The sequence below is a fragment of the Anomaloglossus baeobatrachus genome, chromosome 7 (assembly GCF_048569485.1).
Source record: "Anomaloglossus baeobatrachus isolate aAnoBae1 chromosome 7, aAnoBae1.hap1, whole genome shotgun sequence".
NCBI classification, from domain to species: Eukaryota; Metazoa; Chordata; class Amphibia; order Anura; family Aromobatidae; genus Anomaloglossus; species Anomaloglossus baeobatrachus.
Genome location: NC_134359.1, coordinates 264,567,930 through 264,578,295, shown reverse-complemented (window position 1 = coordinate 264,578,295; position 10,366 = coordinate 264,567,930). Strand labels below are relative to the sequence as shown.

Here is a 10,366-nt window from a genome sequence, read left to right as displayed (position 1 = left end):
TGGCGCAGAATATGCAAAAACGGATGCGCCGGATCCTTTTTTTTTTTTACAGCTTCGGTATACCAGATCCGTCAAAAGAACGGTTCCGGCGCATCCGTTTTTGCATCCGTTTAGTCTGTTTTTTGCAATAAATTGGAGCATGCTCAGTTTAAAAAAACGGATCCGGCGGCCGCATCCGTTTCTGCTGCATTACACCGGATCCAGCGCGATGCGTTTTTTTGTCAGAGACAACAAAACGTTACAAGAGACGTTCCATCCGGCCGCCGCATTAGCCAATTACGCCGGATCCGGCAAAAGCCAGATGCAACGCAATGCCATCCAGCACAGTCCGGCGCTAATACAAATCAATGGGGATAAAACGGATCCGGCGCCGGATCCGTTTTATCCGTTTTTTTACGGATTGTGCCTGATGGAAAAAAACTGATGTGTGAAAATAGCCTTACCCATATAGCTTTGTAGTAAAATGTTTGACCTCTGCAAATTTTTGAAAAATTAGCTCAAGTTCACACTGATTGTCTACACACTGAAAATGTAAAAAGTTTGCACAATTAATAAAAAAAAATACCTTCTATCGAATCAATTTCAAGAAATGACAGACAAGGCTGGAGATTTTTGTAAGAGTGTCATCTTTTCTATTTCTCATTGCAGTTTACCTCTTTCAGAAAAAACAATCATTCAGTGAAGAAATAAAAAAAAAAAAAAAAAGAAACCAACCCAAAAAACAACAAACATAGAATTCTTTTCATTTTTTTTTAAACAAAATAAAGTGAAATAATAGAAAAACGACCTTTTTTTTTGTTTGTTTCTAAAACCCATGATTAAAACCTGATACAAACATGGTATTATTTTTTTTAACCCTTTAGCAGGACTTAGGAAAGACAAGCGAGGTCTTACCGGCTGCCAAAAGGTTAAGCTCTAGTTATATATTTATTTATATATATATAGATTTTTTTTTATTTCTCATATTTAATTTTCTTTCTCTCTCTCTTTACAGCAAACGTTGCAAATATAGAAATTTGTATCTGTACAGTGTAATAGTGATCACAGTTTTGAATGCAGCTGTAGGTGTTAGATGGGAGCCTTCGGATAGGCAAAGTCTGCACTGGAAGACTCAGTTGAAGTACAAATTAACATTAACGAAAGGAGTTTTTTTTTACTGTCTATTCCAGTCTTGTTGCTGTTTTTCGTTGTTTTTTTGTCCTGCAGTGATGAAGGGATAGAACAAAATTTCACACGAGTCAAACCACGCAAGTCAGAATATGAGATAACATGCGATAATGCGTTCAGAGTCCCGACCACTCCTACTATCTCACGTCTTTTATTTTTACTTGATTTTTTTTCACTTCTTTTGTTAAAAAAAGTAATTCCTCTTCACAGTTTTAGCGTATTTTTTTGTTTTGTTTCTGATTTGGTGCATATGCTCATGTTTTGTTTTTTTCGAGTAGATTCACTATAAGCCGTGGTATTGGGTTTTTTTTTCTAGATTAGATATAGTTTTGTTATTCTTTATTTTTTTGTTTGTTTTTGTTTTCCCATTCGTAAAGACAGTTTTGAGTAAAAAGTAGCTGCTGCTAGTTTGAGTTTGGTCCTGTTAACCTCTTTTACCGCTAAAGAGACCTTACAGAGTCTGTGTCCCCACATTGCTCTGCTGGGCACTCTTTCTAGGACTCGGTTAAGGTTATGAAAGAAAGAGTTAAGTCACGAGTAGCTGGAGGCAAAGGGAAGAGGTGAGGACTCAGGACTTGTGCTGGGCAGAGACGCCCTTCCAGTAGTCTAGGATGTCATGGAGATCCTCATCTTTGGCAAACTGGACCTTTTTGCGCAGGGCATGGCCGGCTGCCATGTACTCTTCCTCTTTGTGGCGTTTACGGTGCAGTTTGAAACGTTCCCAGATGCTGTGGGAGGGTTTGCACGAGTACTCTGGGCTGGACGTGTAGCTCAAATTATGGTAGTGAGGTGAAAGTTGGGAATAGGCCAGTTCTCTTGGACGGGGGCGAGTTAATGGTTCCAGTATGGAGGTTTTGCGGCCTCCTAGGTTTTCATGCTGAGGCATTGGCTGCTGTTGTTGCTGCTGTTGCTGCTCCCCTTGATGTGAGCCCGGATAGGAATGCCGGTGCTCCGTATACTGGCGGATCTTTTCAGCTTCTGCTCTTAAGATAGCAGCAGCTGGGGTCACAGTGAGGATGGTATCAGCGGTGGGAGAAGTCTTCTCTATATACTTTGTTTCAGATTTATGTGCGGACCCTTCAGAACGAAATGACCTTGGGCTGCGGATTGACCCACTGGAAGATGTGCTAGACCGTTTCGGAGGTGCTTCCATGCTATGATGCCTCTGTAAGGGATGGGTGTAGCTTTCCTTATATACCGGTGAAAGAAAGCCGTGTTTACTGGGAATCTGTTCCGATATCAAGACCAATTGAGGCTCAGCTGTAGAGACAGCTCCCGACTTTACGCCTTGGAATGATGTTGTCTCTGACTTCAAGGCATCTATACAATTATTTATGATTTGGTTGACCTTATCTACTTCTTTAGCAATAGTGGATATCTCTGCCACAGAACTCTGAGTGTCTGGTGGCATGGACAGTTCACAGTCTCGTCTCTCAGGTTGTTCACCAGTTCTTACCTCCATATAATTCCCCTTAGTGGCTTTAGGGGTTTCACTAGTTTCTATCAATTTGTACTGTTCCACTTCCCCTACAGAGGGCAAATAGGGAATGCGAGACATTGATTCCGGACCCATCATCTGTCCTTGGGATAGTTGACTTATACTAGGAGTTTCCATTTCAGGACCATATTTAAGTTCAATGATTGTTTTCTTCATACTACCACCTGCTTTTTTGTGCTTTTCCTCTTTTTGGCGCCTTTTGCGCAGGCAGTAGTATACAATACCCAGGATTATTACCATACCAAACAGGCAGCCGAGAATAGTCATAATATAGTGAGTGGCGGTGGATGGGGTAGGCACATGTTCTTGTTTGGTATGGCTGCGAGTGTAAAAGGCTATGCAGGTGTGGTTGAACCTGAGAGAATTTCGAAGAGAGGCGACACAGTAAGTGTAATTTGTGTTGGGTAGCAACCCGTTCAACCTTATGGATTCTTTCTCTGCCCTCAGTTTCCGAATGTCAGTATAGTAGCTATTATTGTATTGAACCAAAATGTACATCTTGCTGTAAGGGTATGGTATTTCGGCCACCAGAACGGCATCAGAATGGGTTTCTGTGTTGAGGCTCACGCTGAGGCTGAATTTGGAATTGGTGGGGGGAGTGTAGACATTAATAAGGGTTGTAGTGCCATCTCCTGAAAAACAGTCTTCTTCAGAACATGGGCTTTCAGGTGCGCCAGTGGTTGCTTGGTACCTTGGAGACATCAAATGCGGCATCATGGTATAGGACCCATCTGTGCAGAGAGATGACAGCATGCCAAGTGCATTACGGTAACTGGATCGACCTTGACCCAGCAAAAAATAACCTGTGTAGTCCGGCGGAGAATCGCACTGCATGCGGTCAAACGTACGAGTCATGTTGGTGAATATATCTAACCACTTTAGGAAGCCCAGTAGCTCGCATGAGCAGTAGAAAGGATTACTGTACAGTTCACACACAGTCATTTTACTGAGGCCTACAAAGGTATTACTGTCCAGCCTCTGGATTCTGTTCATTGATAAGTCAATGTTCATAATGTTTGGGCACTCCCAAAAGGCATTAGGAGTCACAGTTTCAATTAGGTTTGCCTGGAGGTAGAGATACTCCAACTTTCCAAGTCCCCTAAGAATCCCCTCTGTCAGATTTCGTAATCTGTTATACCCAAGCTGAAGCACCTGCAAATTGAACTGACCGGCAAAAGCTCCATCTTCTATGTAGGACACCTCATTCTTAGTGAGGTTGAGGTACGTTAAGTTGCCGAATCGGCTAAGTGAAGAGTAGTGGACGCTCTTTATTTTATTCTCATTGAGTCTTAGGTCCACTATGGTGCTATTAATGTGCTGTGGTATAGACTCGTAAGGTGGCTGGTTCTGACTGCAGATAGCAAGCCAAACAAAACCCTTGTCACCCTCGATCAGCCAGCAGTCCGCTTGTACTTTGCCTGTGTATAAAAGTGCAAACAGAACAAACATCCATAAACAGAGAGCTGGCATTACAAATCCTCTGTGCCCGGCCATGGTGACTGATGCCCCAGTGTGGAGACTTCTCGGTACGCTCTAGTATTTTACAATACGGTGATTTATAATGTGAAGGACAAGCCTCCTTTTTTCACTTTTCTCCTCATCAGTACAGCATTGAGTGCGGATCCCAAATCTTTGCCAGGGGAAGACCATCGACAAGTAGTAGCACAGTCTATTCTGCAAGAACGTTGGAAGTAAACTCCTTGTGCATATCGGGCGCTAAATTGGGAGTCATTGAAGAAAAAGACACATTCAATGGTCAGGCTGGACTCCAAAGGGAACAGATCTATTGTCTGCAGTACAATCCCATCCTGATTCTGCATCACATTTCACCGTCTTGTCAAGTTTCTTCTCCGAAGTTGACGTTTTTGTAGAATTCACAAGTCTTCCTAAAAACAAAAAAGACATATATTAGTACAAAAATATATATTTTTTTGCTTTGAGCAACACATTTGTGTTACATAGATTTTAGACAATAGGGTTTTCTAATGTGTGGACCTCCCACATTCAACTATCGTGTACGGAGGAACATATCAAGGGCGGACATATCATTGGTGCAACCTGTGCAGCTGCACAAGTGCCCAAGAGATAAGGCGGCCCATTTCTACCTCCAAAGTACGGGGAATTGTGCATTATTAAGTGCTATTGGACTGCAAAGGGCCCAGATGTTGTTCTTGCCCTGGGGCCCTCACCTGTCTGTACCCACCAGTGCAACAAGTAAACTTTTGCATTTATGATAACACACTTTTCAGAATATGTTCTGGAATTGCCCTCAAAAAAAATACTATCAATGTCCCCATGTTCCTTTTAGCTGAGCTTGTGGTAAGAAGTATGGGGGAATCCTTCTTGCCCATGATGGATGACAGGAACAAAATAGGAAATTTTAAATTCTATTTTGAGTTTTGGTCCCATAGTTAGTTGACCGGCCAAGATTAGATACAGGATCACTCTTTTCTTCATTGGCGGTATCTGCTTTTGCAGTTTACAAGTAATCAAGTTAACATGCTGCAACTAAGCGCTGTCTCTCTGGTGGAGAGGTGCACAACAGGGTGGCCTGGGGATCATGAGCGGCCCAATAGGCCATGCTGTGCAGCCCCAGTCATCTCTGACTCCTTTCTTGTGGAGTGAAAAATCAGACAGTGTCCCAATTTGATGAAAAAACATATATCGTCTTTATTCCACCATAGAAGCTATGTTTCGACCTATTGTAGGTGTTCCTCGAGCAGGTCCTGCAATAGGTCGAAACGTAGCTTCTATGATGGAATAAAGAAAGTATACATTTTTTCACCATATTGGGACGCTGTCTGATTCTTCACTCTATGGACATTTTCCAAGTGGACTCCTTGGATATGGACGTGCATCCTCCTTGGGCTAATGCCCTGAAATAAGGTCCTAATTAAGGTGCTGCAGACACAATTTTTTCTATTGCCTTTCCTGAGAAGATCACAAAACTGTTGCAAGTAAACTTATAGATCAAGCAATGCTCTCTGGGAAAAGATATGCTCCCCTCCAAGAGGACAAACATTGGCTATCTAGTGTTACCCATTAGGCCACATACACACATTGCGTATTTGGTGAGATTTTTACATAAGGATTTGAAGCCAAAACCAGGAGTGGAATAATCAGAGGGAAAGTACAATAGACACACGGGCACCACTGCTGTATCTATCACCCACATCTGGTTTTGGTTTACAAATCCTGAGGTAAAAAATTTCACGAAATACTCAACATGTGCACTCGGCCTAATAGTTGGTACTGCAGCCTTCTTCCCTTAGGCCATGTTGAGCATTTGGTGACTTTTTTTACCTCAGAATTTGTAAGCTGAAACCAGGAGTGGGTAAGAAATGTAGAAATGGTGTGCGTGCTTCTATTATACTTTTCCACTGATTGTTCCACTCCTGCTTTGTCTTAGAAATACTGATGTAAAAAACTCACCAAATACTCAACGTGTGCACGTGGTCTTAGAGAAAGCCACCCTTTAAGCCAACATTTGACTTTGTAACAAGCTTTGATACATGACTTAGGATATTTAGCCAAACCGGAGAGCCAGTGTAGACTACGTGCAAATGTTTTTTGGGGTTTTTTTTTGTGGATCCACTCAAAGTATCTCCCCCTAAAACATTCTGAAAACTCTTCCTACTAATTTGTATGAGAAATATACCTTCCTGTTCAGGGAAGTATTTTTGAGCATTTTATTACACTTCAGATTTTGAAAAACGCCTGGTGGAACAAACCACAACGCATGTTACTTCTTAGGAGCTGATCCTGATGGAATCCACTCAAGACTAGGCATTGTCCAATCAAAAGGTTGCAAAATCTGCGTCACTAACAAAAACTCTTCAGAGAAAGAAAAAACTCCCCATAGAAATTAGTATTTTCTAAAGTGGCTTCAGCTTCAAATATTCATCGGATCTGTGTAAACCCAACCCAAAGGCCCCCATAATTGATATTGATTATTTTGGCTAATAATCTAATGTGTATGGGGGCCCCTGATTGTCGGGGAGTTACTGGCATGCCTGATTGCCGATCCATCTGTTTTCCAGACAGGGGCAGAGCAATCACGGTTGCAGGGATCGTGACTACGACCGAGCCCGGGGGTGCAGGGAGTCCGTTGACCCCAGACCCTGCTTCAGCTGGATGTGTGTCCAGCTGAAACGCAGCTCAGAGAACTGTCGAGTCCCTGCATTGCGATAAATGGTGCCGGCAAACAGAAGCCGGCTGCTTTCAGCGGCGTTCCCGTGACTGAGGCAGGGCATGACAATGACCTCATGCGTTGCTATAGCACGGACGCCTGCTATAGAGAAGGACGCTGGTTGACGTAGCAGCCAGGCAGGGTGAGTATAGTATATACCAGGAGGGGCCCAGAAGAGAAATATATATACCAGGAGGGAGACAGTATATACTAGAAGGGTCGCAGGAGGAGGGCAGTATATACCAGGATGGGGGAGATACCATGATTAGAGGCATATATATCAGGATGGGGGACATATTTACCAGGAAGTAGCCCAGGATGGGATATTAGAACAGGACGGGGGACATTACAATAATGGGGGACGGCAACTTGTATGTCTTTATAGGATTTAGAACGCTAAATGTATACTTACATATACATTTGACCAACATGCAGGGATGGGTAGGGGAGGTCCAAATTTTGCATCAGGGACCATTGAACTCTAGTTTCACCACTGTTTCCAGAAATATGCTGCCCTCAGAGATGTCTTTCAAGAAAAACACCGGAGCAGTCGGGCGAGCCGAGCACGTTTGTATGTGGAGTAGTCAGAGCTGAACTATCAGCGACAGGCTGCTCCAACACAGACAAGGGTGGGGCTATTCCTAAAAACCCTTTTACAAAATTCTGCAATATATTCTGAAACATCTTGCCGTCCATGTAACATTCATACCTAAAGTACTATATTAGCCGGTAAAGTCTCCGGTGGGAAGTCTAGCACCTGGCACATTAAAATAAAATGACATTATACAGCATGCAGTTAATGAATTGTGAGCTGCGTGACCTTGGCTGGGACCTCCACGTCCCCTAAATATGCTTAATCCCTAACATCACAAAATTGAGTTAGGCAGCTCGCCTCTGTCTTCACGCTGTTATTTTGCTTTTCTCTTTCACCCAAAATGACTTTTTCTTGTTACAGAAAGTAGTGTAATAAACACGTTTTATCAGGACCACAGTTTAATTTCAACTCATTAGAGCAAGCAATTTGACGGTTATTTGCTCTCCAAAGTGTGAATGAAATGGCGGCATTAAGAAAGAAGAGACATGAGAAAGCTAATCTCGCGGTTTACTGCAATGCCGTGACTTGCTTGGGGACCGGAGACTCGGGTTTAGACTCAAGGATGTTTCTTTCATATATTTGCTTTGGTGATACATAAACGCTCACAGGAGAGGTTCGACTTAGCCGGGACCACGGCCGGCCGCACATGGACATGGCTTCTACTGTGTTATCAGACGCCAGGACAATCCTTGCATTTTGGAATTAAATTGGCAAAAAAGAAGAGAGCCCCAAGTGACTCCATTATATGAGCAAAGGGTACATGTGCTAGAACAGTATATCTCCAAGGGCTCATCCAACACCCCTGTTTAAAGGGAACCAACCAGCAGGATTTTCTTATATATAGTAAAGCCAGAGCTATACTGGTGCTAGGATGCTGAATCTAAGCATAGCTTTTGTTCTGAGATTGGAGGTTTTATTTCAGAAATATGGCAAGTAAAGTTCTAGGAATGGACTGCTATTTGATTGACATGTGCAACAGGAAGAGAATATGTGGGTCGGCATTTTCATTGATGATGCAATTTGGCAAACATGGTGGGAAACATGCTTGAAAATTGGATGGTTGCTCCAGGATCTAGACTCTTGGACTCCACATTTTCTGCACCGTGTTGTCCATGGAGTCTGGGTTCCCCCCTGAAGCACCAGAACATTATCAAACATGGGATGGGGTGTCTTGTTTAAGAGTCTGGACGCTTTTTCATTCCATGTGAGCTAGGAAGTGAACAATTGTCATACCTTCTCTTACTGAGATTAATTGTTATTGATTGTCACCTTTTGGATGCCTTTTTTTACTTTTAAAGGGAACCAACCAGCAGGATTTTTATATATAAAGTAAAGCCAGTGCTATACTGGTGCTAGAATGCTGAATGTAAGGTTAGCTTTTGTTCAGAGATTGGAGGTTTTATTTCATAAATATGTGCAAGTAAAGTTCCAGAAATGGACTGCTATTTGATTGACAGGTACAACAGGAAGGGAATATGTAGGTCGGGTCTTGCTATCTATTTCCACCCCTAGCTTTCTGGCTGCGCTGGAATTAACGTCTATGATGGCAATAGGGGAAGAAAGGCCAGGCAGGCAGACAGGGGTGGGAATAGATAGCAAGAACCGACCCACATATTCCCTTCCTGTTGCACCTGTCAAAGGACAGTGCATTGCTGGAACTTTACTTGGAACTTTACTTTATATATGAAAATCGTGGTGGTTGGTTCCCTTTTAGGACAGAGTATGCCCCCCGTTATCACCAAGAACTCATCATAGATCGCTCCTGTATCTCTCCAGCCAGTAAGAAGCCACGAAATGTATTTGTTCAGTTACTTAAATGCAATCCAAGCCATTTGTGTCTTGCATTGCAAGTGCATTTGTTCCTTCCACTTTGCTGTGGAATGAATATATATATATATACATATATATATATATATATATTTATTTTTTTAAATGCAGCATATCCGCTACATGTGAACATACCATCATAACACATAGGTTACCTGTTAGTGATTAGGGATGATCGAATACCTCAAATATTCGGCTTCGCGAATATTTGCCGAATAGGTCGCCACTATTCGGCTATTCGCAAATGTTTGATGCGCAATGTAAGTCTATGGGAAACCAGAATAACAACTATTCGGAACTATTCGGGCTTCCCATAGACTTACATTGCGCATCGAATTATCGCATAGCAGCGACCTATTCGTCGGATATTCACGAAGCCGAATATTTGAGGTATTCGATCGTCCCTATTAGTGATTCTTAAAAAATGGAGCAAGATTTTATGCAGATTTGTTGCAAATTTTGCTATGAATTGGTAGCTATTCTCACCCTATTGTTTGCCAAAGTAGAGTAAAAATGTACACCATTTTTCCTATGTGTGAAAATACTGCATCTATCCAGTTGAATTAGTGTTTTTGTTGCTTTTTTTGTTTGCATTTTTTTATGCAGATTTGCTAGTTTATTTTTTTTTCGAGGGCAGAAACACTGGATGGTCTATAATGGGTGTCAAACTCATTTTTACCAAGGGTCACCTCAGCATTATGGCTGAAATTTAGTATGTGAAGAACCTTGACTTTACTAAAGGCTTTTGGGGGGTTTTTTTTGCCCACTCGTGCCTAGCGTAGTCTATGGGGCTGTTCACGGATCCAAAATCATGGAGATATTTCCAATATTGATCCAAAAACTGGATAAAAATTGGCAATTGAAGTCTATTGGTCTATGAAAAAATTGGACCATACTTGAATGCCCTTCCAGACATGTCCATTTTTCCCGTACTGCAAAATAAGAAAAGGTAGAGAAACTTTTTTTCTCACCTGAGAAAACTGAATAACTTGTACCAGACTGATGAAACTCTGATCATAAACACTAATGAAACTCGTACGAGAAAAATCAGTGACATTTGAATGAGCCCTAAGGCGGTGTTTGAGATAAA

The 10,366-nt window shown here is 42.1% G+C and overlaps 1 protein-coding gene across 2 annotated transcripts in view; it reads right to left on the bottom strand.

Moving 5' to 3' along the window:
- Positions 1-627: 627 nt before the first annotated feature.
- The window catches only part of ELFN1 (extracellular leucine rich repeat and fibronectin type III domain containing 1), a 764,272-nt gene continuing 754,533 nt past the window's right edge, over positions 628-10,366 (bottom strand). For both annotated transcript variants that reach the window (XM_075318104.1, XM_075318103.1), the window contains one exon: positions 628-4,551. In XM_075318104.1, the coding sequence (XP_075174219.1) occupies positions 1,736-4,159 (2,424 nt within the window). In that variant the 5' untranslated portion in view covers positions 4,160-4,551 and the 3' untranslated portion in view covers positions 628-1,735. The remainder of the gene's footprint in view (positions 4,552-10,366) is intronic.